The 26498-nt window shown below is 39.2% G+C and overlaps 4 protein-coding genes across 5 annotated transcripts; 3 read left to right on the top strand and 1 right to left on the bottom strand.

The window, feature by feature from the left end:
- Nucleotides 1–1506: 1506 nt before the first annotated feature.
- On the bottom strand, nucleotides 1507–3463 carry fbxl15 (F-box and leucine-rich repeat protein 15). The gene is made up of 5 exons (XM_085360846.1): nucleotides 3329–3463; nucleotides 2836–2995; nucleotides 2243–2745; nucleotides 1916–2119; nucleotides 1507–1782 (listed from the first exon to the last, which is right to left on the bottom strand). The coding sequence occupies exons 1-4, from the start codon at nucleotides 3352–3354 to the stop codon at nucleotides 1930–1932; spliced, it is 879 nt and encodes a 292-aa protein (XP_085216972.1). The 5' UTR covers nucleotides 3355–3463; the 3' UTR covers nucleotides 1507–1782; nucleotides 1916–1929.
- Nucleotides 3464–4738: 1275 nt separating this feature from the next.
- On the top strand, nucleotides 4739–6101 carry gpx9 (glutathione peroxidase 9). Its single transcript, XM_085360845.1, has 5 exons — nucleotides 4739–4870; nucleotides 4960–5053; nucleotides 5561–5691; nucleotides 5836–5966; nucleotides 6044–6101. The coding sequence occupies exons 1-5, from the start codon at nucleotides 4739–4741 to the stop codon at nucleotides 6099–6101; spliced, it is 546 nt and encodes a 181-aa protein (XP_085216971.1).
- Nucleotides 6102–6958: 857 nt separating this feature from the next.
- Nucleotides 6959–13528, top strand: ndufb8 (NADH:ubiquinone oxidoreductase subunit B8). The gene is made up of 5 exons (XM_085360844.1): nucleotides 6959–7091; nucleotides 7333–7459; nucleotides 7631–7730; nucleotides 12235–12390; nucleotides 13375–13528. Exons 1-5 carry the CDS (start codon nucleotides 6959–6961, stop codon nucleotides 13465–13467), a joined length of 609 nt encoding a protein of 202 aa, XP_085216970.1. The 3' UTR covers nucleotides 13468–13528.
- Nucleotides 13529–13791: 263 nt separating this feature from the next.
- Nucleotides 13792–26243, top strand: sec31b (SEC31 homolog B, COPII coat complex component). Of its 2 annotated transcripts, XM_085361478.1 has the most exons (25): nucleotides 13792–13902; nucleotides 14534–14766; nucleotides 15329–15524; nucleotides 15626–15721; nucleotides 16390–16530; nucleotides 16795–17037; nucleotides 17620–17781; nucleotides 18199–18351; nucleotides 18445–18675; nucleotides 18770–18844; nucleotides 18963–19055; nucleotides 19139–19247; nucleotides 19335–19513; nucleotides 19609–19735; nucleotides 19845–19990; nucleotides 20172–20345; nucleotides 20455–20607; nucleotides 20693–20888; nucleotides 20981–21367; nucleotides 21515–21553; nucleotides 22301–22359; nucleotides 22721–22846; nucleotides 22931–23050; nucleotides 23175–23246; nucleotides 24840–26243. In XM_085361478.1, exons 2-25 carry the CDS (start codon nucleotides 14564–14566, stop codon nucleotides 25017–25019), a joined length of 3660 nt encoding a protein of 1219 aa, XP_085217604.1. In that variant the 5' UTR covers nucleotides 13792–13902; nucleotides 14534–14563; the 3' UTR covers nucleotides 25020–26243. The 2 variants fall into 2 exon arrangements, with proteins under 2 accessions (XP_085217604.1, XP_085217606.1); XM_085361480.1 differs by lacking the exon at nucleotides 21515–21553.
- Nucleotides 26244–26498: the final 255 nt, after the last annotated feature.

Here is a 26498-nt window from a genome sequence, read left to right as displayed (position 1 = left end):
CAGCACAGCCAACAGAAGGATGCCGGTCGATCCCTGAAGCCCTTCAAAAGCAACTCTCTTGGTGCAAATTCAGCTTGTGGACAGCACACAGCAGATGGGGTAAACCATGCCATCAAGTGGAAAATAGACCTGTTGTGTTGTCACGGAGACAAGATACAAGATACAACAGTCTGCCAATTGGACCACCAGAGGAAACTGTAAGGGGGATTTTTAACAAGTAGCAGTAGCAACAATATGAAGCCTTTATTCTTAACTTTATATTCACTGAGTCAAAGAGCCTGTTTCGGTTTAAGACAGACTTACCTGTCAAACACAGTTTCTGCTAAATTTGAAAAAGATAGAACTGGTGTTTTTCCTGTACTATTGATGCTGTAGTGGGAAATTTAACACCATGCGCTTTTTCTCTCATTTCATGTTCTGTAGTGTAAAAGTCAAGCAAAGAGGATTAAACTGACAAATATCCTGACTCACTGCTGCCACCTTGTGCCGGTGAAGGGAAGAGGCCAAGCCACTTTGCAGTCATAAAATTTTGTAGCGATGCCATTCACAGTACGGAATAACATATATATGAGCTCATCTACACTGATTTGAAAAAAATACATAAATAAAATGTGGGCCTGGGCATTTTCCCTTTATCTTAAACAAGATATATTTTCGTTATTTTAGCGTCTGATCCCACAAAATGTAATTCAGATAGTTTCAGCTCACTTTATTTAATATAATTATAAATTATTCACATCAGTGGCAGGAAAGCAGCACTTTTTCCCTACATGTAAAGAAGGAAAAAACGAAACTATCCTAGTACTATCCTGATTTCTTTTCTTTTTTCATAAAAAGAAGCACTTGCACCAAACAGGTATTTTCAAATTTATAGGAGGCGGTAAGGGCGTAAACAGACAACTCCATCACAGCAAAGTCAAGTGTCATTTTTGGCAGTATTTCACAATTTAATAGTACTTCCATAATTCATAGGCCAACAACATGTCAACAGGTCATTTTTACAAAAGCCATTTAAGGGATTTAATGGGAAATAGTCATAATAAATTCTTATACTTATTCAAAAGCTATGTATTTATTAATATTATGAATTAAAGGGGAACTTCACCCACATCACAGAAAAAAAAAAAATTCTACTCATTACACTGTACATGTAACCATGCAATTCATCTCAGCTTTCACTGGGAAATTGTTGACAACAGTGAGATTTTACAGATGATCCTGAGGAGCCAGGATCATTTCTGGAAGACGTTAAGTAAGCACCGGAAACAAAAACTGCATCCACTTTCCTTGTTTGTTGGTGGCAGCAGAAGACGCAGAAGTGGAGATAATAAAATCGGAATAAACAAAACAAATATTTACACAATTAAGTGGTAAGTGCGAGTATGCTTTTTGTGCGATTTGGTTGAAATGAACCTTTAAGCTGGCACACACATGCAAAATGAGATGTTTAATTGAACTCAAACATTTTTTTTTAATGTTTCCAAATGAAACATAAGGTGACAGGTTGGTAAAAAAAAGAAAAATTCCACTGTACCTTGTTTATACATTATACCCATCACACCAAATGATTAAGTAATAGTGCAGTGGTTTCTTTTGTACACGAGGCAGCAGTTCTTAAAAGTACATGGCTTACTTTACTGATGATATTTTCAAGTCCTTCTTAAACATGTATCATTAATCACATTCCACAAAAGCTTGAGTGCAACACATTCGTGTGTTCTTTAACTTTCTCAGAGCAACACATGCCCATGTGATGCAGATGAAAGTGAGATATGAAGACACCTGTAACACAATAACAGGTTGAAATCAGTCAGTCTTATCTGTTGTTATTATATTTATATAAGTTATATAAAGATGATTGGAAGGTATATATATATATATATAAAATTGTGTATATAAGGCCGATTGTATCTACCTTCTATCAACTTGTTATATCTGGAGATTGATGAATGGTGCAAATCCTAGCACATCCTGCAGAAGTACAAGTGCCCTCTGTAAGGGCGGCTCAACATCAATCACTACATTGCGCTTCCGTAAAGGATCGAGGCTAGACTCTGTCACATTGTGGCAGTGATTCACCTTCAGCGACTGCAGCTTTGGGCAATACTCTGCAAGAGTCCTGTGAGCACAGCATGCAGAAGATTTTATGGAAGGGTGAACAAGTGAGCTAGTTGATAACAAAGCGTGGGAAGGAACAGCTCAAAGTCAGTTAGACTACTCTTTAAAATAAGATATCGCATACCTGATGGACTGGTTCCTGACCCGCAGGCAACCTGTCAGGTCCAGCTGCTCCAGACCCCTGCAGTTCTTGGCCACCTCCTCCACTGACTCATCAGTGATGTTGGCATTGACTGCCAGCGATAGAGACCTCAAATTTGAACACTTCTTGGCCAGGTAGCAGATGGCATCGTCCTTCAGCTGGCGACAGGCGGTGAGGTCGATCGACTGCAGCCCCCCGCAGTGGTCAGCCAGGCTGCGCAGGGACAGGCTGTCCACCCATTCGCAGTGTGCCAGGCCAAGGTGTTGCAGGTGCATGCAGCTCAAGGACACAGCCACCAGGGAGTGGCGGGTGAGACATGCACACCCGCTCATGTCCACCCTTTGCAGATGTTGGTTCTGGCCAATAACTGGCAGCAGTTCCTTATCGGACACCCAGTCTGAACAATTCTGCAGTGACAAGTTCTGCAGAACTTTATTGTCTTTTAACATGGAGCAAAATGCTTCCCTGGGAATGCATGGTGAGGTCTGTAAATATGACATAAGAAGAAAGAGGGCAGCCTCCTTTATGAGCATGTAATGCAGCTGGAAATCACGTCATTTCTTATCAGCACTTACCGGGGACAGATGAAAGGTCCTGCAGTTGGATAGGTACACCTTAATGAGGTTGTGGAACTGCTTGCTCACCCTCTGGAGGCTGACAAGGTGTTGCAGCGGTAAATAGCACAAAATATGTGGAACAAGTACATCCTCCCAGGGCAAGTCCAAAAGATGGCATCTGCTGAGGAGCAAACCTTGTTACAGATGAACTTTGATACTTCGGCGTGCTGATGCAAAGCAGTTTAACGGAATTATAAACACCGTTACATTTCAGCAAGCGCTTTGACAGGGAGACAGAACAGCAATTAACATTAGCAATAGATAACGATATGGCAGCTTTGTCAAGGAGATGGGTAGTTTATAGAAAGTTAGCAGCAATCAATAAATGGGAGCAGCCATCTACATTTCAGCGACTTGGAAGCTATCGCTGTTAGCCGCGAAGCTAGCATGCCGGGGCCACGAATCCAGACCGTTTTATACGCAAAAGAAATCCCCTCTGAAAAGCACTTACGTTCGCATCTTAGCTTCTTCATCCATTATGAACCCGTTATGTTACAGTACGTTTCCACGAACATATCATTCTTCCCATGGATGACAAAATAAAATAGTTTCCTTTAGCATCTTCTAAAGCAATCAAGGTGTAACCTAAGCCTGATGGTGCATTAACGGACAGTCAGAAGGATATAGATCAAAATAACAAGAGGCTCACCAAGTGTCGCCGAGTGATGTAAATTTACACGTCAAAGAAGGAAGTAGTAACTTACGGGGGAAACATTCAAACTCTTATAGCAACTTAGAGCTATTGCTTTTCTATGAATTTGTATTTGATTTTTAATTCATTCGTTTAATGAATCTAAAGAGACCCAGTTCTGCACGGTTGCGCTGTGTTGTTAACTAAAGTAACAACTAAAACACCATCCTATCAGAGACTGTATTTTTTAAACGTATTTACAGTGTGCTGCACTAGAATGCCCGAGAATTAACATCTTAGCTTTGATATAGTCGTGGCTTTGTGGTTTACAGGGAGAACTTGAACTCAGCAGTTGTAATTTTCCGGGTTGACGTCAATGGTAATATTCAAAACAATTTATAGATTGATTTGCCATAACTGTAATAAATGAAAACTTGTTATTGATTTTTCAAGATCTCTGGATCTTCTTACAATCAAATATTTAGCTCATTTCATGCGCATTTCTTAAAAATATTATATTGATTTTTTTCCCCAGTTTAATACAGTACCTCGAAGTAAGTTACAAAGTAACATTTATGAAGAGATTATCAACAAAAGAAAAATAATGTACTCACTTCAAACACAAAAGAAATAACTTCCATCTTGTAATTGTACAACTCTATACAAATTTGAATTTGAAACAAATCCATGCACAAAAAACTATATCTAAAACCTGTCCTGGCACAGAATGTAGAACTAGTTGTTGAAAAAGTTGTTGAAAAAGTACAAATAAAAGTAATAGATCAATTCAGCCATGAGAACTTGCGCACCCCTGTTAATTTTAACCCTGTTACCATATCATACAATAATCAAAAATTGTTTCGTTAGCCCACAGGGGCTTACTTTATTAGCTTTGTTGTAGTTTGAAATATCATATGCATACTGTTTTTAAGCAAAGATTTTCAGATAATTACTGCTAAAAGCAAAGATCCATATTTATGTTTAATATGTACTTTCCTGGTTGCAGTTGGCTGCCTATTACTTGTTACAACCACATGTTTGGTATACAAGTGTTGAACAATTAACCATGTTGCCTGCTCACCTCTGGCCAGAAGAACAATGAAGTCAGTCATGCTGAACAATTGCTGACCCATGAGTTGTGTTTCAGTGGATGAGACGAGCCAACAGGCTAGTTGAGTGAATACTCACTCTTGACCGACTGCAGTCACATAGACAAGCTAAAGAACAAGCATGGCAAATAAATCAGTCTATGATTTCTCTTCTGAGACCCTGGATGGACAGCCGGTTCCACTCAGTAGCTACAGAGGTAAAGTGCTTCTCATCGTCAACGTTGCAACATTCTGAGGGTCAACAATAGAGGAGGTAATATTCTGCAAGAGTTGACTGATTACTGTCAGACCACATTAACTCGTTATATTGAAGGCGAATGATTTTATGCCTTGTTCTCCCAGTACCACCGACTGAATGCACTCATGGAAATGTTTGGCCACCTCAATTTCACTGTCTTAGGATTCCCCTGCAACCAGTTTGGTCTCCAATCACCTGGTAAGGTGGATAATAGGGACCTGTATTGTTTTGTTATGGGAGCTTTGCATGCCACACTTCAAAACAAACCAGATTTTTTTTTATCTTTAATTTCTGATTGATTGCCCCTCGCAAACAGAAGGTTTGAACAGCATGAGACTCTGCAGAGCTTGTTCTTGAAATGACCATATTAAGGACATTCCCTGTCTTTCATATGATACAGAGCACACAATAGAATAAAAAAACTTTGTAAAAGTTTTATTTAAAACAACGGCCATATTAACTTGAAGCAATGAGCAACTATACTACTACTATTATCCATCATTGTAACGATATAGAAGTTAAAAGTCTGCTTATAATACATTAATCTATTTGTACTTAAGGAATCTAAAAACTCTTTCCACCATATACAAGCTCTATTAGATGCACTGTGGATACTTTAATTAACAAGTTATTTTAAAGACAAGGTTTTGAATACACACGTGCAAAAAACAGAAGTATTAACTTTTTTTACGCTTGTCTGTGCAGAGGTGAATCATGAAATGCTCAATATTTTGAAGTATGTCAGACCTGGTGGGGGCTTTGTGCCAAAGTTTCCCGTCTTCAGCAAGGTTGAAGTGAATGGTTTAAACGAAGATCCTCTTTTCACCTTTCTGAAGGTACATTGAGTTTTATTGGAGGCTGGAAGTTATAAGTTCACTGAATGGATTTATTACCCATATAGTTTATTTTTTTCCTATCAGCGCTGCAGGTGCTTAACCCAGAAAAACTCAGATACCATGTCATTCCCTGTTTCACCACAGGAATCTTTGCCATTTGTCAACCCTGTTATTGGAGACATAAAGAAATTCTACTGGTCTCCGATCAAAGTCAATGACATTCGCTGGAATTTTGAGAAGTTTCTCATAACTGCAAATGGCATGCCCTTCAAAAGGTAAAGCCATAGACCATGAGTTAAACCCTTCATGTGATTTCAATTTTACTAAGTTCAGCATTTTCCCTTTGCTACAGGTATGAACTTCACTGTCCCATTGTGCAAGTGGAAAAAGACATAGCAGAACTTCTCTGATGGATTTTTTCAATATGTCGCTGGTGGCAGAATGACGATCCCCCAGTAAATGCACAAGTGCACCTGAGCTGGATCTGATGGGAAGAGGAACGTGTCTTGGAGCTTCAGTGCATTCACTTTGAGAACAAGTTCCCTTCTGCCACTTAATGCGTTTTCATGTCACTGCCACGTTATTCTTTAATGTGATGGTGTCTGCTATTAAAAAAACAGATGTAAATAAAACACTATATGAAAAATATGCACATGGTTATTGTTACTTTAGTTTGCCAATAGAATTTCAGTATTATTTCTACATTTAACATATATTACATTACTAGACTGTCAATACAGATGAATCACTGTATAGAATTTATTAAAACTGCGATAGATAAGCAACTTGTCCAGGTGGTACCCGCTTTTCACCCTATGACTGCTGGAAAATGGAAATGGATGAATGGATGGAGTTTTGTTCTTTGTTGTTATGACTCCCCCACTTTTTTATTTGATGGAACTTCTAATACTCAAAAACACCGGTTTTGTGAGGTCTAAAAACAAATAGTTTGAATCTAGCTTAGTACGTTTTAAATTGTATTAAATCTTCATATATGTTTTTATGTATAAAACAGTTTTAATCTGGTAATGACCAGAGAAAACAATATTCTTTATCATTGGTGTAGAATAATGAACTAACATAAAATCAAAATACTTAAAACTGTGTATAAATATAATGTTTTAATATATGTGCTGAAGCACTTTGCATCAGTGGTATTAGTGTGTTACTTTTCAAGTGCACTGGGAGTGCACGGTTATTTACCTTTATTTACAAATTGTGAGTACGGAATTTTTCCTTCTGCCGAACCGTACTTGAAATCTTGCGCATGCGCACTTCAGAGTATGTCGAACAGCAGCAGCCAGTAAACATGGCTGGTGTTGGTTTCCGACGGTGGGCCCAGGCTCTGTCTAAGGGAAAGGGGTCTGGTATTTCAGCCCTTTTGTCGGGATGTAGAGCAGGTTAGTTGTGTCTTAGTCTGGTAGTACTGTACAATGAATTTCTCTGGAGGTGTATATCAGGGTTTAACGTTTTTAGCCTCCTATGGACGTAACCTTGACATGCTAAGGTTGGCTTAGGCTAGCTTGGCGGCTGCTCTTCTATGAGGGTGCAGGCAGACAAAATAAAATTCTCATATTTCCTTTTTTGAGCCTGCGAGCTTTGACTGCCGCGATTTCACGTATGCATTTATTGCTCTTTCAGCCTCCGGCTTGTCAAAGGATAGCCTGCCTGGGCCATATCCGAAGACCCCGGAGGAAAGAGCTGCAGCTGCAAAGAAGTACAACATGAGGGTTGAGGACTATGAACCATATCCCGACAATGGAGAGGGGTGAGCTTTAATTTTAACAAGTCTCATGATTGTTGTTGTAACTGCTTTTGCCGGTACTGCTAATGTAGACGGCGAAAATGACTGTCCAGTCCATTCATTCTTATAACATTAAGTCACAAACAAACTGTAAGATTTCAAAGAAAATAATGAGCAATTACTGTGTTTTTGTAGCTTTGGTGATTATCCAAAACTGCCAGAAAGATCTCAGCAAGAGAGAGACCCCTGGTACCAATGGGACCACCCTGACCTGAGGAGAAACTGGGGAGAGCCGGTAAGATACCGACTGACATTAAAAGCTATTGTTGTCCTTTTTCTGAATAAATCATGAGTATAATGATGATGGTTCATACAGCAGTTGATTATTTGAAATGCATTGCAGTAGTAATTATGCAGTTTTACCTGAATAATTGTGTCTAGGTTGTCTGAGTGGAACCTTTTTACAGGTTTTCCTATTACGTTTTTGTTTATCAAATGGACACAAGTATGTTGCTTTAGGTATTTATGCACCAATAGTGCTTGCATGTGTAGTCAAGCCCCCAAAACACATTTCAAAACAGAAAAAACCCTGTCTTTTATTTATGATGTTGTCATTACTGAATTGTATTGTTTTTAAAATTAAAACTATATATCCATTAAATGTAAGATTTAACAAACTTGTCCATATAGAATATTTCTTTCAGATATTTAGGCTGCAATCACACTAATATTTTCTAGCATGAGTTCAGATTTTTTTTTTGTTAATACTAACATGAAATATAATTGAGTGAGGTAATAGATGTGGGTGTCTCTCTCATTATGTCTAAAAGTCTTAGTTTATGCCCACCATAGGCCTTATTCCAGGAAGCAGGTTAAACAAACTCTAGTCTAGTCTAGTCTCTGGTGATTAACTCTGAGATTGACAGGTCTGGGTTGTCAGTTCCAGAACAGCTGATCAGACTTAGTTCAGTCAACTAATTCTGAGTTTAGCACGTGTATGAGTAGACAAAGAAAGAAAGACATCATCGGTGTAGCTCTGGGGCCTGTTCTTCGTACCTCGCTAAGTAAGTTAGCTGGATTAGATTGTTGACGATTTTGCGTGATCCTGGATCGTTCGGTTCCCCGAAGCTCATCCGGGACTTGCTGTCATAGCAACAGAGCCGTAAGCGTAAACCTGCTCGGGAGCAGGTTTACTTTATGTAAACAGGATTAGATCGCGGCCACGCAGGTATGTCCGCTTCATTTATACGAAAGCAACAGCGATATTCCACCACTGTTTCACCATAAATAAATATTATCAATGTAACTAAAGATAATGCAGCACCTGATCCTTTTATTGATGTCACACAGATACATACAGGTCATTTCCTAAAAAAGGGAAATGTACTATTAACATTCTATTACATGTATGTGATTATTACAGATGTAATTCATATTTTAGAGTAGTAATAGTAAATTACTTCGTGTAATCAAGATGAGAGACCACGGCTATAAAAGCGAAGGTGGATTTGGGAAGTCTGTCGCAGCCATGTCCTGTCCGTATACGCGACCAACCCATTGCGGAAGGTGCAAGATTGATAAGGAGAGTCCTCAGAATTCAGCGTATATTGCGGGATAGACAGGATCCTTTAGCTCAGCGCGACAGTGTGCTCATTGAGAGATATCGATATTCCCGTGAGGGTATTATTTACTTAACCAACTTGTTGACGAGGGGGTGCAGGACCACCACCTGTCTTTTTTTCCTCTGCCCTTTTCTTGGTTGCTGTTATGAACAAACTAACAGAGTATTACAGGCCAGTATTACCTTGCCAAGAGACGAAAAGCAATCTAAGAGATAAATATTACCATTCTGTAGAATACTCCTGTATTCCACTTTTACTTGTTCCCATGTTCTTGTGGGTCCTGTTGTGGCTCTAATGTGAAAGGGGATATAATATAACATATTATAATATAATGCCATATGATATTGGACAATATAGTGTCATATGATAGATCTACCCTACCGCCTACTGGTGTTGGCCAGAGGGGCCGATGGCGCGATATGGCAGCCTGGCTACAACCGTAGCTGCCTCCACCAGTGTGTGAATGTGGGAGTGAATGAATAGTGGTATCGTACAGCGCTTTGGGTGCCTTGGAAAGCGCTATATAAACCGAATCCATTATTATTATTATTATTATGTTGCTGGTAATGGTGTTGCGGTTCTTTTTTGGTTGTTTTTTTGTTTTTTGTTTTGTTTTGGTTTGTTGTTTTTCCATAACTTGTGTATCTGCAAATATACACATTCTGTATTTTTCATATGAAAGAAACTATACTGTGGTGGGGCTTGCTAATTTCTTGTTTTTGATTTATGTATGTTATGTTTTGTTTTACTTCATATGTTTATATGTTTCATATGTTGTTTGTTTAATTTAAGACAAAAAAAAAAATTAAATGAATGAGAGGTAAAACTTGAGGGGGTAGGGACAAATAAGTAAATACTTCAGCCTACTCCTTTTCAAACAAATAATGGAATGATATTTTGTAATGATTGTGAAGGCACATGTTTGAAATAAAAATGAACTGAACTGAACTGAATTATTATTATTAAATTACCTACGAGTTTGATTTGTCAGCAACTTTCTGCCAGCCCTCTCTCCTTGCTTTTGCAGCCTTTGCAGTGTTCTCTTGCGTTTTAATTAAACTCTGAAACTCCTGAAATCCCGCACTCATGAGTTCTTGCTCTGCTGCCGGAAAATACCGTGCACGCCCCTTCGACATTTTTGCCGACCAATCAGCGGGTTGCCGATCAGTGTTTCTACTATCGATGCGTAGCCCCTTTTACGACACCCAGTGATGTCACATTACTGCGTCCAGCTGTACTAATCGTCAACAGCAGGTGTGTTCGGGGAACCGGATTAGCGAGCTCACGGTTAGCGCGATGGTTTGGTCTTGGATGTGTCATGTGATCTTGGATGTAGTGAGCGACGTACGAAGAACAGGCCCCAGATATCAGGATTCACCTGGGCAACAAGTAAATAAAGAGCATATCTGCTTTAATGTTCCCCAGTTCCACCATTTATGGTCTAATCTAATAGCAGCCTTCACTGATAAATGATAACTCTCTTATGCCCATAGCAGACATTTACTGATTTATAGTTTATAAGTAATGCTAGCTGTTTTACATTCAACTCAAAATATGGAGGGCAACTTTACGAGTCCATAAAGAATGTTACGTTTTATCAGTAAACGCAAACATTTTATGAGAAATATCTAAGATTTTATAGAGCTATACAGGCCTAATCCTGTATGGGTGGAATTGTGACATTAAAAAACAATAATTCCTAAAAGAAATTTAATTTGTAGTTCTAAATAAATTCTAAATGCATTTAGGACATTTTTTACTCACTTTATGTCTCGTCCACAATGTTATTTCTCTCTCCACCAACGTAGGTTACAATTACATTAGTATGACCTATTATGCAAATTAGGCAATGATGTCATTTAGTGACTTTTAGGACAGCCAATAGCAATTTTCCTTACTGAGGAGTTGGCAACACTGCGTGTGGCTCCTGACTACGGCAACCGTAATGCTCCGGCAATCCATCAAGCAGTGCGCCTTCATAGCTTACCAAAGTCGTACTAAAACATTTTTTGACAGATTTCTGTGCGCCGTGTACTACATAAAATTGGTTCGAGGTCAGTAAGCACAGCCAGAATTCATACATAAGGCACACTGTTGATTTTTGAGAAAATGAAAGGATTTTAAGTGTGCCTTATAGTGTGTAAAATACGTTATACAGAAGAAAAGAATATATCGCGATATATATCGTTACCGTACATGCTTCAAATTATACCGTGATATGGATTTTAGGCCATATCGCCCAGCCCTACTGTCCAGCCATACAAATGCACTTGGATTCAGAGTCACTTCTACCTGGATAAACCCACTTAGAGTGATTGAGAGGATTTTAAGTAGAAAATGTGTTAAGGTTCAGACTCTGAATTTCAGACAGACATTTAAAAAATATTGTTTGATATCATTTAATAACTGAACCTGTCAACACATTTCACAATGTTCACGGTTGACTGTAGCTCAGGAGGTAGAGCAGGTCATCTACTAATTAGAAGGTGGTTAGATCTCTGGCTGCTCCAGTCTGCTTGCCAGATATCCTTGGGCAAAATACTAACCTAGAAAGCAATTGAGCATAGAAAAAGCTGCTCATGTAAATGGGTGAATGAGGCATGCTGTATAAGCACTTTGAGTGCTCAGCTAAAGAAGAAAAGCACTATATAAGAACCAGTTTGTTTACCATTTAACACAGAATGTCTGAAGCCTGCATTTTAAAAAGTCAGTCAAATGCATGTAGTCTTAAACACATTTCAATGATGAAATGAAACCAAGTGTCATTCAGCTGATTCAGGTACAGCAGGAGGGAATGAGTCAGAGAAGAAAATCTGCGAGTGAGCAGGATAGGTTTAAAGAGTATGTTACCATGGTAATTGAATCAGAGTTTAAGTTAACTCTCTTTCAGGAACAGAAAACCTAGATTTGCACAGATTTCTGTGTTTGTTTTTTGTTTGTTTTTTTAAAAACCCTCTGTTTTAGTGAAACCCGTTTCTTGTGATAGGGCCCAGGCTAAAATGCAACTAAAATGAGGTCAGCACCATTAACAAGGAACTGTGTTCAGTTTAGCCTGGCTGAGACCCAGCTCTCTTTGCAGAATGCAGTTTTCTGAGCTGTCACAAATTGACTAAAATTATAAAATAAGCAATTTAAGATTGCGTTTGAGAGTTAATCTGTGATTGTTCTACCTCTTAGATGCACTGGGATTTTGATATGTACATCAGGAACCGTGTGGATACATCTCCCAGCCCTGTGCCATGGTCCACAATGTGCAAGCAACTGTTTGGTTTCATTGGGTTCATGCTGTTTATGTTTTATGTTGGAGAGAAATTTCCAGCATACCAACCTGTTGTAAGTACACACCTTAATGCAAGAATTCGGTTTTCTTTGTTTTTTTGTTGGTGTTTTTTTTCCCTCACTGTTACAATTTTCAGCAGCTTAAAAATGGCTGGATCATCATTCTTTCAATTTTATAGTTTAGTTTAGTCACTATTACTTACTCTTTATGGTTTCCTTCTTTTTTATTCTTCTTCTTCTTCTTTTTTTAAAAAAAATCTAAATGTCTCTGACATTGACATGGTGTCAGAGCCAGATACAGAGTTAGAAGGATGGACCCCTCTAAACCCCCAGAAAGCTATTTCTGTTCATCTAGACCATAGGTGTCAAACTCTGGCCCGCGGGCCAAATTTGGCCCACAGCCTAATTACATTTGGCCCGCGAAGCCATACCAAATTACTATTAGAGCTGGCCTACTGGTATTATACAGCTAATATATATATTGTTTAGTATTAAGCTTTGCTTGTTCCATATTCAGTTTTTCAGCAAAACGTGTTTGAGCACATAAGAAAAGATTCATTCTTATATCTGGAGGAATAAATATATTTCAAAAAATACTAACGTTAGCCCGCGACTTTGTTCCAGTTTTGAATTGTTGCCCACTGTGTATTTGAGTTTGACACCCCTGATCTAGACGTTCTGTTATCAGTAAGAAAAACATTGCATCACTTATCCAAGCGACTTCTTCAGTTTGATCTCAGTCTTATCTGGATGGTTGAGCATGGATCAAGGCAAAACCCCTAAACTAACCCTAGTTAATAAAGATTTCTTATTAACACTAGATTCTTTTGCAGTCTAGTGGCCAATTTGATGATTGTTGATACAGAGGAAGATACTAAACGTGGCAAAACACATGATCTCCATAATTATATTTACTAAATATTTTATTTTCAGTAATTATATAACAGTGTATGTTAAAGTTAGAATCACCTTTTCTGTACAGTAACACTGTTGGTGTACAAGGTTTCATTAAAGTAATTGTCTTTTGTTTTTTTCCAGGCACCGAAGCAATATCCCTTCAATGACCTGTACTTGGAGAAAGGAGGAGATCCTGAAAAACAGCCTGAAGAAGTCAAACATTATGAATTATAATCACTAAAATGTGATTCTACTTGTGTGTATATATATTTCTGTCAAGAATAAAGACTTATGTTCAAAGTTAAAAGTTTGTATTTGCGTGATTTGTTGTTATTTATGTCTGTAAAGAATGTTAACTTGCCTTCTTGCTGAGTTGTTAAATGTTAATTTTCGACTTTTGATAAAACAGAATAATTTTCAAATGAAATGTACTCTTAGCAATGAACATGATCTATAGGTGTAAGTCTATACACTTTCTCTGGTTCAGTATTACTGGGTTAACTTCAGGTTACTGTGAGGAATGTCCTTGTCAGCTACCGTACCGTAGTGACAACACGGCAAAGCACTTTGGTCCGACTCCGGCTGTGGTTGAGCTGGCTAGCTTGGCTGTAAAGTAGCTCTCGAGTTTGTAGTAGATGCGGGCAGTCAAGTTCTGACAAATAAATTGACGTAAGTTTCTCTCAAGGCCATATTTATCTTTTTTGGGCTGAGTTTTAAGGCGCCCAGTGGTCCTTTTTGTTAAAACATGCTAACTGGGGTGGTGGCTGTTGGCTAGCTTGCGTGCAATAAAGATCTGGTCCGTTTGTGCACCGGAATTAAATAGCCCGGCGTTAGCTCGGGATTTAAAAATGAGTAGCAACGTGTATGAGAGGTTAATTTAGCATTAAAACAAATATAATGAGATCATTACCAGTAGAAGAGTCTGCTCTTACAAAGTTATTAACCGACAAAAGCTAACGCTACGGTTTCTGACACATGATTGCTAAATGCTAATAAAAGCTAACTACATGTTATGTTAGCTTGCCTAAAAGGGGGCTTAACGATAGTTTAATTTAGAGGATAACTACATTCATTTCATTGTGATAATTAACATATAACTTTGCACAACCGTATTCGAAAGCTAGATTTATGTATAGACGATTAAGTTACTGCTGTTACAGGTAATAGCCTGAGGTACTCTGGAAAGTAAGAATATTCGAGATATAAATGCGAATTTTGTGTTATTAATAAGCCAACATTATATATTTTAGGGACTGGGATATAGTGTAATTGGTTTAGCGGAGTCTGTTCTGCTGTCCAGGATTTGGAATTTGAACACTTGTAGAGGAAGATGAGGCTGAAAGAGATCCAGAGGACTGCCCACCAGGCGTGGAGTCCTGCCGGGCACCATCCTATATACTTGGCCTTGGGAACAGCAGCACAACAGCTTGATGCTTCTTTCAACACCACAGCTGCTATAGAGATATTTGAGATGGATTTTTCTGACCCCTCACTGGACATGCAGCTCAAAGGGTCGTTGGCAACTACAAACAGGTAACGTAAAGAAGAGATAAATGATGACCACACAAGACCACACATTCATGGCAAGAGTATAAGCCACTGATTGTTTCCACACAGCCTATATCAGCAACCATGGAAAAGGTTTACCACGTTATGCCGCTTTGATATGATTATTGGCTCCCTGATTGATTCGGTTAGTTTTATCACAAGCTGCAGACAGTGACTGTCACAGAAGGGACACTTCATGTTGTGACTTGCCTGTAAATTCCTTACACTGATAAAACTGAATGTTTTCAAATGGTTGTATCAACAAGTAAATTCAGGCCTGCCAGTTAATTTGATACCACATAGATAAAACTAGTGCAATCTTAAAATAAACGTTTACTTATTAATAATTAAATTAATGTTGCTCATTTGCTATCTTTTTAATTGTTCTCACATCTTGCTTTAGAATCATTCTTCCATTTTTTTTATTTTTTGAGATATTTAGTGTAGTTATTTGTTCAGAAGACAGCATGTTAAAGAAATAAAGCATATAACCTTTGTAGTATGCAGTCTATGACTGGGTGCTAATAACTTGCTATGTCATTTATAGGTTGCATAGTATAGTGTGGGTAAATTTTGGAAGTGGAGCAGATGGTACTGGAGGAAGGCTGGTTGGTGGTAGTGAAAATGGAACACTGACTGTCTATGATCCAGAGGCAATAATGAACTCCAGTGGGGAGGCTGTAGTGGGACAATCTGACAAACATACAGGACCTGTCCGAGCATTAGATTTCAACCATTTTCAGGTAAATAGAAACCTGCTAGTGATTTCCTTTGTCATTCAAAGACAGTCGGTACAGACGTCCCTCTGTGTTTCAGATTGATGTTTTAATTTATTAATTTTTAGAGTAACCTCCTTGCGTCAGGAGCAAATGATTCAGAGATATACATCTGGGATCTAAACAACTTCAGCAGTCCTATGACTCCAGGAGCAAAGACACAGGTGAGTACATGATGGGATCACGTGGTTTGTCATGGTGTTGAAATCTTATTCTCTTCTAAACCAATGTGTTTATAATGAGTCAAACCACAATTCCCCAGTAAGTAGGTTTTGACTTTTCTTTTTCTTTTTTTTTGCCTTTATAGTTTTAATATCGGTGAGAAACAATGAAATCACAAGAATATTTTATTTGTGGTTGTATAGTTATATAATACTTGCTTGCTAAGGAGTAAATTTAAGCCTTGGTGTCTATACTTCTTACCAACATTTGGGTATAACCTTGTTCTCCTCAGTATCAAGATAGCTGAATAAAACATGTCTGCACAGGCTGTCTATATTTCATGGGAGTCCTTGCTGTTAGAATAAGCCATGGTTACATGATATTTCCATAACAGAAACAAACAGTGTTTGCATGGCATTTGCATTCCTGGGTGTAATGATTGTGAAGTTCTGGCTAATACTGATGTTTTTCACATAGCACTTTTACCACTGGAAGCATTCCAAGTCTATGGCAATCAACATGAATAGTGTCACCCAGTACTTATTTTTTGCTCATATGTCAAACCGTCCCTATATGCATATAATCATGAGGGATCTGTTGTAGTAAGACTCACAGGTAGACTTGTTTTTATTTTAGACTAACAACTTTTGTTTTTTCTTTTCTTTTTCAGCCTGCTGAAGATATCAGTGTAGTCTCATGGAACCGGCAGGTTCAGCACATCCTGGCCTCTGCTAACCCCAGCGGGAAAGCAGTCGTCTGGGACCTGAGAAAGAACGAGCCCATCATCAAGATCAGTGATCATAGCAACAGGGTTGGTGGCTTAAATAAAGTCCAGAGTTCCTTCTGTAAAAGTAATGAAATCATGTGAACAAGTCAAAAAGGCTTATCTATCATTTTAAAGCAACATGTGTTGAGACAAGACTATTTGTAGAATGCAAAATCCCACTTTTATCCTGTTTTGCTCTGGATGCTCAGTAATTTGACTCATTTGTTAATCAAAAATGCAGATTTTAATGTTGCATCCTGTAGAAATGAACTCTCATATTTTTAACTCTTTACTTTTATGTGATTTCAGATGCACTGTTCAGGAATGCTCTGGCACCCTGATGTGGCCACTCAGTTGGTCTTGGCCTCTGAAGATGACCGACTGCCAGTGATCCAGATGTGGGACCTTCGCTTTGCTACATCACCTCTTAAAGTACTGGAGAACCATACAAGGGGAATTTTGTCTATATCCTGGAGCCAGGCTGACTCTGAGCTCCTGCTTAGTAGTGCTAAAGACAATCGGATCCTTTGCTGGAATCCAAACACAGGAGAGGTACACAATCTTAATTACTGCTCATGTATTAGGGATTCTGCAATTGTTTGGCAAGCCTCTAAGCTACTGAGCTATTCCACCTTATTAGGTTAATGTTTCTCTTACAGGTTTTACACATATAAACCAGCTGTTAAAGACTATAGTTTTCAAAGTTAAAAAAAAAAACCCAGGCAAATATTATGACGTAATATCATTTTGCCTTTTAAGCTGTCATCCATCCACTTATGGGATAAACTACACTTGATCCTTAGTTGGTAGGCTAAATGACTGCTGTGTGTGAAAAGGTTAACCTTCATTTCATGCTTTACCCTGATATAGCCTTGAAGCAGGAATGAAGCTAGAGTCTGTCTTTCCTTTCTCACTGACTGCAGAGCTGCAGCAATACAGCACCACTGTTGTATCTGTGACACATAATTAGCTAAGTACCTAATATACAACTCCCCAACCTACCTCACCCTCAAGCTAGTTGGAGCTGCTCTGGTAACTTTGTGGCAAGAATCCTGTGTATTATGAGTGAATAAGCCCTCATTGTTGTTACCTATATTTGTTACTCCAATCATGAAAGCTGTGTCTTCTATTCAGGTAATCTATGAGCTTCCAACAACTAACCAGTGGTGCTTTGATGTGGAGTGGTGCCCCAGGAATCCAGCGCTGCTTTCAACGGCATCATTTGATGGGAGAATCACTGTTTACTCTGTGATGGGAGGGAGCTTGAAGGCTCAGCAGCAGAGCACAGCTGAAAGAGTAATGTTTGCTCTGTCTTTAAAAGATTTTGAATTTAACTGTGTTTGTATTTACGGTTTTATTTGTTTAAACCGTGTCTGACCTCCATTGTTTGTCCACAAGATGGTGCCCATGTAAAGCACTTAATATTGACTTATAAACACGTTGTACATTAAGTCTGAACGATGGCTATGTCATAGTTGAAAGCTATCACATGAAGCAGGGTCACAGCTAATTATATTTATTCATTAAAATGGTTGATTGATCATCAGCTGTTAAAAATTGCTACAAATATTAATCAGTTTCACAACAGAAATATTGACATGTTTAAATGTCTTGTTTGTCTGCTTGGTCTATGAACTATTTATCAAAATAGCTGCAGTCAGTTAATTGTTTCAGCATATTTGTTTCAACATTTTTTTATGTTTTATTTAACAGATATCATCCTCATTTGACACAATGGATCCCTTTGGTACGGGGCAGGTGCTGCCTCCTTTGCAAGTTCCTCAGCCTCAAGTGCAGGACACCATAGTTCCTCCTCTCAAGAAGCCACCCAAGTGGGTGCGCAGGCCAGTGGGAGCTTCCTTTGCTGTAAGTGCAGCATTTAATGTTTTTGTAGCAATTTTCTTCCATTAAAAACAACAGAACAATTATCTTTATATATGATCTGTTTTTGTTTCTTAGTTTGGTGGAAAGCTGATCACATTTGAGAATCCCAAGTTGCCTCCAGTCCAGAGCCCCCAACCCGTCCCTAGACAAGTGTTTGTGAGCCAAGTTACCACAGAGACAGAGTTCCTACAGCGCTCTAGGGAGCTGCAGACAGCGCTGCAGTCAGGTTCCTTCAACAGTTACTGCCAGGCTAAGATTCAGAGCTCCAAGTCAGATGCTGAGCAGGACATATGGAAGTTCCTTCTGGTTCGCCATCCAGCTACTAAAACCTAATGTTAAATCTGTCAGTCAGTTTTGGGTGTTATTATCCTGTATGCTGATTCACTCTTTTAATTTACAGGTTAATTTTGAGGATGAAGCCCGTATTAAATTCCTTAAACTTTTGGGGTTTAGCAAGGATGAATTGGAAAGAAAGGTATCATGGCTCTTACTTGACTGTAGCTAGTCACTGATATTTAACATTAACTTTAAAATTTCTGTGAATGCACTGGTTCTCTAAATCATATCACATACTTCCTGTTGTGCTTATTCAGATTTCAAAATGTCTGGGGAAGAATTTCCAACCCAATGGACATGGAGTGGATGCCAAAGATCTGGCAGAAAAGATGCAGCGACTCTCCACTGAGGTCAGCACTTCTGCAAATGTACGGTATCTATTTTCAAGCTGTGTGTCTCCTGTTCCATTTAAAACACTCTTTGTTATTTTCAGAGGTCTGATGAAGCAGCTGAAGCTAGAACTTCAGGTTCTGTGTCACCAGCAGATTTTTTCAGCCAGACCCCAAAGGAAAACTCTAACTTTCAGATCCCAGTGTCATGTGGTAAAATTTCTCCTCTGAAAATCTACTGTTATCTGATATTTACTTGTGATTTTATGATTGCATTGATTATCTCCTTCTGTTTTTAAGACACCGATGGTTTGATAAGTCAGGCGCTGTTGGTTGGTAACTTTGAGGGAGCTGTGGATCTGTGTCTGAATGATGGTCGCTACGCTGAAGCAATCCTGCTTTCTATAAGCGGAGGAGAAGAACTGCTGAAGAAAACTCAACAGAAATACCTAAGCAAACAAAAGAATAGCATCTCAATGGTAAGATTATGATTAATAGTGGTCCAGCTCATACAACCACAATGAAATGAATGTTTTTCCTGAATGTATACCTAACGTGTTTGTTCCAACTGCAGCTTATATCATCAGTGGTGACCCAAAACTGGAAAGACATAGTCCAAAGCTGTGAGCTGGACAACTGGAAGGAAGCTCTCGCTGCTCTCCTGACCTATGCTCACCCTGAAGACTTTGCTCGCCTGTGCGGTTAGTATCCACCTTATTCATACCAAATCTACCTGTGCTCATGGTATCTGTTCTAATTTCAGTCCCTCTATTCAAAAAAATTGTAATTTTCTTTTATTCATCATGGTAGATACACTGGGAAGCCGGTTGGAGTGTGAGGGTACAGAGAAGCGTTGCCTGCAGGCATGTCTGTGTTACATCTGCTCTGGAAACATTGAGAAGCTAGTGGAATGCTGGGCCTTGTATAGAGACTGCTCTTCTCCTCTTGGTCTAGAGGTATAATCTTAATATTTGTTCTAATCTGCCTCTAGCAATGATGAACAAACTCTTCTGCTTATTTGAGCAAAGTTTTAATGAGTCGCTGTGCACTTACTGAGATGATTCGGGGGTGAAAAATAGTTACAGTTACCTGCCAGCGAAGAATCTATTAGTCTAAAGGCATTTATTTGTGTTTCAGGATTTGGTTGAGAAAGTCATGATGCTGCGAAAGTCCATTGAACGTCTCCGTAACTGTGAGGTGGCGGTCCAAAGCCCAGTCCTGGCTGAGAAGCTAACCTGTTATGCTGGCATACTGGCTGCAGAGGGTAGCTTGACCACTGCCCTGAGCTACCTGCCTGAGAACTCAGACCAAGTAAAATAGCTATAAATGATTTAATTATTAATGGCACAATTCATTTTTCTTTGCTTTGTTTGATTTGTAATAACTGCATCTGCATGTTTGTCCAATTTTGTCTTGTCAGGCTGGGATCGTGATGCTAAGAAACAGGCTGTTTCACGCTCAGGGAGAGGCTCCTGTCCAACAGCAACCTCCAAACACCTTCAACAGAGTCAGTGTGTCCACTGCAAAGCCCACTCCTGCTGCTCCAACTCCTGCATCAAAAGCACAGTTTACGGTATCAGTTTGTTAGCAATACAATGAATATTAAATATATTTTCCAAAATGAATTTGTATTTAATTTGTATTCATTTGTATTTTAGAGTCATTACCAGCCCTCTCCTGCTGCTCAGATGACTGCACAACAGCAGCCTCCTTTGCCATCGGTTTTTACCCCTCAAGCTGCTCCAACCAACCCTGGGCCTGGTTGGTTGGAGCCTTCTTCTCATGTACTGCCACCCAGTACGACCCGCCCTGCCCTGAGACCCTCCTACCCCCAACATCCTGCTGTGGCTCCAGGTTTGACCATTTGTAGAATATTTGAATTTATTTGTATTTTTTGCCCTTTTTTGTTTCTTGATATTATGGCAATCATTTGTGGCTTTTCCCAGGTTTCCTTCCTCACCAGCCATTCCAGCCTCAGTCACCGTCCACTGCTGGACCTCCAGCGTTTCCACCTCCAGGTCCTTCTATGCCAGCTGCTACTTTATCAGGGCCTCAACTGCCACCTTCATCGTCAGCTGCTGGAGGCCTACCCCCCATGCCCAGCCCCGGGGTGCCACCAATAAGCTTCATGCCACCTACCTCCTCAGGCTTTGCACCACCTCGCTCCCAGCCTGGAGCCCCGGTTCCAGTGTACCCAGGAAGCCTTCACAACCAGGGTACTGCACCTCCGTCTGTTCCCTATGTTCCTCCTGGATCTGGATATCCACAGGGTGGACCTGGAGCTCCTGCTGCAAAGCCCTTCCCAGCTCCAGTGGTGGCTCCTCCTCCTACTGGTATGAGATCACAGCTACATTGTTTCCTGACATCGTTCCACATTTTTTTAGTCATGAATTTAAAGAAAGAAATTACAGAGGTCAGCAGGAATGTATTGCTCGTGGTGATTTACATCTGTTCCGCTGTCACTCCTTTTTGACTTGCAGGATACTTTCCCTGGCTGAATTCCCAGTGTGACAACCAAGGTGACAGGGTTAGGGCTGGATATGGAATAAGGGAGGATCAAACAATCCATTCAAGAACCAGAAAAAAAATATCTGTGCAAAACAATATAGTATCCCTAAATTAACCTCAAAGTTAATATGCGTTGGTTTGCAATCCATGCAGATCTTCTCCATTTGTCTGGTTTCTTGATGATTGTTTGTGTTACCCTATATTGAAGGGAAATGTAAAGACTTACCTGGTGTATTTTTTATATGTGAGCTCTAAATGAATTTTCCAGACTCAGACAAGACTGTAGATGATTCTGTGTCAGGCAATTAAAGATGACGCGCATATATATACATTGCTATTTGAAATTAAAGCATAAGTAGGACATTTTTAAACACTTGCAGCTGCTACATAATTAACCTGAAATAGACTCAGTATGATATTCATAGAATTTTTCTTTCTGTTTCTTTGCCTTTGAGTGAATAATGCTGCCTGAAAATTTGCTTGTTTGTTTCTGCATAAACTGCCAAATCTGTATGGCTTGACTTGCAGTGTTTTTGCAGTGTGTGAATGTGTGTGTGAATGGGTGGATGACAGGTTGTGTAAAGCGCTTTGGGGTCCTTAGGGACTAGAAAAAAGCGCTATACAAATACAGGCCATTTACCATTTACCACCTGGGCCCAAAAAGATTGTCTCTTGTAGACAATCCTTGGTTGCTTGAGTGTATCTAAACAACGGATGTTAGTAGTTCCTTAATAATTGTCATTATTCTTCTGATTCAGGATCTCAAGAAGGCTGGAATGACCCACCTACAGTGCGAGGTGGACCCAGGAAGAAGAAGGTAAGCCTGCATTTCTTACTGTCAAAATACTGTTCTGCTGTATGCTTGCAAATGTAGTAAAAGCAGCTATATTGTTGTGCGGCACCACGTTCCTTTGAGGAGAGCATTGTTATTCTCTCGAGAGCTCACTAAACTAAACTAGCAGACTCTCTTAGTTTAGTTCACCCTTATTGAAAACTCAAGCACATTCACATTAAGCACTTCTTCTTTCTTGCAGGCAAGAAAGGCAGATGAATTTATGTTACACCAACAGTTTAGCAAAAATGTAACAAATGTGTCATTTATTGATATACCAAAACTAAACTGCTTGGTTCATTGTTTTTTTCCTCACTCATTATAATATACTTTGTTGTATATTCAGGTTCCTGATAACTATACTCCACCAGCCCCCATCACAGCACCTGTGATGAGATTCCCAGTGGAGGCTGCTCAGCCCCATGACAACACCCAGGTACCCCCTGGAGCCCCTCAAGAGCCCAGCGTACAGGTTGGTGTCAAACGAGGGGGCTGTTTTGTGAATTCTCAACAGTAACACCTTGTCACCTTATGTTTCTGTGCTTGTGTTATTCAGCTCCTCCAGCAGCTGCCATCAGAGAAGGTGCAGCAGAAAGAAATCCCTCCTGAGCACATGGTTCTCAAGTCCACCTTTGACAGCCTGGTGCAGCGCTGCCAGCTAGCTGCAGGAGACCCAGTAAGTTCCACAGTCTGTAGCTGCATCTAGGTTTCACAGTTTTTCTGGTGCAAATGTTTTTGTTGATTGAAACAAAATTATTTTGTTATTGGATACAAAGTGACAAGAAGTGTTTCTCTTTCAGCAAACTAAAAGAAAACTTGATGATGCTGCCAAGCGCTTGGGGCACCTGTATGATAAGCTGAGAGAGCAGTCGGTAAGGATCAGAAGTGATCAGATTCAAAAATTATTTTTAAAAAATTGACAGAAAAACTTGACTTTAAAAAGCTGCTTTTAAATGATACAGTGCAGTTAGAAATGCATTGTGTACTTAAACAGAATCTGAGGTAAAAGTTGATAAATCTCAATATCACTTTGTCTTTCTTGATATTCCCTTTTTGTCTGCTTAAAATTTTGTTGTGAGGGTAAAACCACTGAGTTTCTTCTCACTATGTAGCAATGACTTAAAAAGATCAAATGCTGTTTACATTAACCTGCCAAAACCACAAAAACAAAAAGCAGGTGTGTTTCTATGGGTGACATGTTTGCACCATTTCCGTTTTGACCACCACAAATAAAATTCAGCTGACTCTTGTTGCATTAATAGATATCACACTCTCAACCTCAGAAAAAAGGACATAAAACCTGCATGATGAGCTAAGCCTTGTCAAGGGCCACCACTGTCATAGCAATGCTTTGTTTATAATTCTAAGTCAGTGCTGTACAGTGGAGGTGCACTGCATTACCTGAAATAAAAAAGTGCTTTTGTCAATTTAAGAATAAATGTTTATGGATATATACAATAAAATATTAGGTCTTTAAAAGGTTTGAGTTAAATGAACATGCCACACACTTAAGGTCACCTATTTAAAGACTAAAGAAAATGTTTAAACCATTGTGTACTCACTACACTGACAATATGAAACGTACCTGGATCTGTTTAATCCATCTCAGCAGGTAATTGTGTACGCTAACCTGCCAAGTGCTTAACGTTACCTTGAATTTTTAAAGTACAATTTTTTTTACAAGAGATCTAAAAGCTAGAGTGCATGTCAGACATCGGGATGAAGTTGTAAACCTGATATTTTTACTTGTTATGACTTTAAAAAAAAGGACCCAGGACATGCTCTACTTGAATCCAATGGCAACTAAGGGCTCAGCCAGTAAAAAAGCATAGTCTTTGTGAAGATAGCTGAGAAAATGATCAGTCTTAGTCCATTATATGTATTTGTAACTAAGCAAGCGTCAATTTGAGTTTACTGATGTAATTGTTGCTATCAGTGGGCACTCGAGATGCTCTAGGTAGAATGCAATACAAAGAAATAAAGTAGTAAAACAAGACAAACTATGCATTTACAGTGTCCAGTAAATGGGGATAAAACCAGAATTAAGTATGCAGTACAAGCTAAACATTTTCCATGAGCACACCAGTAAACAGATTCGGGGGATCTACAGGGATAACTGTTTACAACACAATTGCTATTAATAGTTATTAACATGAAAAAGGATCATAGATGAATGTTAATGTTCCTTCACTTAAATCATATTTATTCAACATCATCGCACTCTGCATTTTTCTTCAGTCATCCACCTGCAGACACCTAATGCTCCCACCAGGGGGGGTCACTTCACAGTTTAAGAACTACTGTGTTTACCATGCTGAAGAAGTGGGAGAAAAAAGAAAATATAGAACTTGGGATTTGCCGTTTTTTGTGACTTAAACTGCAACAGTAAATTAGATTTTTCACAATTTTCTCACATAGTACAGTAAAAACTTTAAACATAATATAATTTCCCTACTGCCTCTCAGCTCTCTCACAACATCCTGAGCGGACTCCATGAGATCAGTCGCTGTGTGGCCAGCCAGAACTACCAGCGGGGTTTGGAGGTCCACACTCAGGTGGTCAGCAGCAGCAACTTCAGCGAGATCTCCGCCTTCATGCCGATCCTCAAAGTAGTCATGACTATCGCCAACAAGCTGGGCGTGTAACCTCCAGGTTCACCACCAACCAGACTTCAGTGTTACCATATTGTTGTATATGTATTTATTTCTTTTTGGCCTGATGACTTGCGTCAATAATGAGAATAATGGCTGATAATATTACAGATCGTGTTCTTCATCACTCTGTACAGTTTCCTTGCCAGAAGACTTGCCTGATTTGGGCAGTGAGGTTGGTTTTTGTAGAGAGTTGTCGATGTTGCTGTGATAATTTTACAAAACAAGAAAGAGGAAAAAAAAGTTGAATGTATTCCAAAATTTGTGATTCTGTGTACATTCAAGAGTTGATGTAATATACGAAGCAAGTGGTGCAAAGTCTGAATTGAGGTAGTTTACAAAGTGGTGCATTTTCATATTCCATATTACACTGCACATCAGTGCATATAGAAGTCCAGTTCAGCATTAGAAACAAACATCTTTGACTAGGAACTCTCATCTCCAAAGGTCAGACTAAAAATCATGAAAATAAACTCTGGGCTGCACTTACTATCCACCCTGTCGGTGTTCTTTGTGTGAGGGAGGAACAGGCTGACACGCTTTACTCGGTGTGTATAATTTTACAACAACAACAACAAGCATCAACACGTTTAAACACTGTAACATAGATCTTACTGTTCTCTACACTTGCTGTAATAGATTGTTTCCAGTTCATTGTGCCATGTGTGTTTTTGGGCCAAAGTACTGCAGAAGAATGTCATAGAGTGATTGTAAAGTTTTGCTGTTTTATTTCCTCTTCCACACTTTATTAGCACTGGTACAATATTTCCTGATAGCTTGTGTGAACGACTGAAGTTTTTTTGTTTTGTTTTTTTTCTCAGTCTTGCTTCAGTATGCATGTTAACTACTTCCCCTATTGCTCACGGGGCAGCTTGTAAAACAAAAGTACACAATTTTATGTTAAACTGAACATGAACTAACATCCCCTCTGTGTTAGCCACTCCTTCTGTTAAAGATACACTATTCCTCTTTATCCAGGCCACATCTTATCCTTTCATAACCTAAAGTTCCTATTTTTAAATCATACAAGTTTTAGATTAGATCATAATAATGATATGACTTAAAGGATTTGACAAAACAAAGATCTTAAGAGTTTTGTAGCTGAACATAAAACTTTATAGTTTGGTGTGTTGTGGCAGCAGAAGGCAGTGAAGTGCCTCAGTGTGCCCATTGTGGTTGCACAGATATTTATACAATCCATCTTGCTTACTTTATTCATTTCGGTATCCTTTTTTCAAATAAAATTTCACTTAAAAGGTTGCACGTTTCTAAACATTATCTGTCTCCTTGTTCATATTCAATACAATTTTTTTGTCCTTTTTCTAGTGATCCCTGTAAGGGAGGTCATTTGCCTGTTGCACCAACCCTCTGCATGACTTCCTTCACTACATCCAAGAACTTGTGTGGTCTTCTTTTTCCCTTATTGTCTGCCAGCTCCCGCTTCAACATCCTTTATCCAGTATATCCACTATC

Source organism: Diplotaxodon limnothrissa, linkage group LG8, assembly GCF_057381915.1.
Source record: "Diplotaxodon limnothrissa isolate DT_005_m linkage group LG8, D_limnothrissa_male_GT1.1, whole genome shotgun sequence".
Taxonomy (NCBI): Eukaryota; Metazoa; Chordata; class Actinopteri; order Cichliformes; family Cichlidae; genus Diplotaxodon; species Diplotaxodon limnothrissa.
This window is presented reverse-complemented; position numbering and strand designations above follow the sequence as displayed.

Bases quoted from the DNA above. Each gene is read 5' to 3' on its own strand.
- fbxl15 (XM_085360846.1), bottom strand. From the start codon at position 3,354: ATGGATGAAGAAGCTAAGATGCGAAC. The intron at 2,996-3,328 runs GTAAGTGCTTTT...GCTCCTCAGCAG, and splicing joins GAAGAAGCTAAGATGCGAAC to ATGCCATCTTTTGGACTTGC. The intron at 2,746-2,835 runs GTAAGTGCTGAT...TCATATTTACAG, and splicing joins GGACCTTTCATCTGTCCCCG to ACCTCACCATGCATTCCCAG.
- ndufb8 (XM_085360844.1), top strand. From the start codon at position 6,959: ATGCGCACTTCAGAGTATGTCGAACAGCAGCAGCCAGTAAACATGGCT. The intron at 7,731-12,234 runs GTAAGATACCGA...TCTACCTCTTAG, and splicing joins GGAGAAACTGGGGAGAGCCG to ATGCACTGGGATTTTGATAT. The intron at 12,391-13,374 runs GTAAGTACACAC...GTTTTTTTCCAG, and splicing joins TTCCAGCATACCAACCTGTT to GCACCGAAGCAATATCCCTT.
- sec31b (XM_085361478.1), top strand. From the start codon at position 14,564: ATGAGGCTGAAAGAGATCCAGAGGACTGCCCACCAGGCGTGGAGTCCT. The intron at 15,525-15,625 runs GTAAATAGAAAC...ATTAATTTTTAG, and splicing joins TAGATTTCAACCATTTTCAG to AGTAACCTCCTTGCGTCAGG. The intron at 20,608-20,692 runs GTATCAGTTTGT...TTTGTATTTTAG, and splicing joins CATCAAAAGCACAGTTTACG to AGTCATTACCAGCCCTCTCC.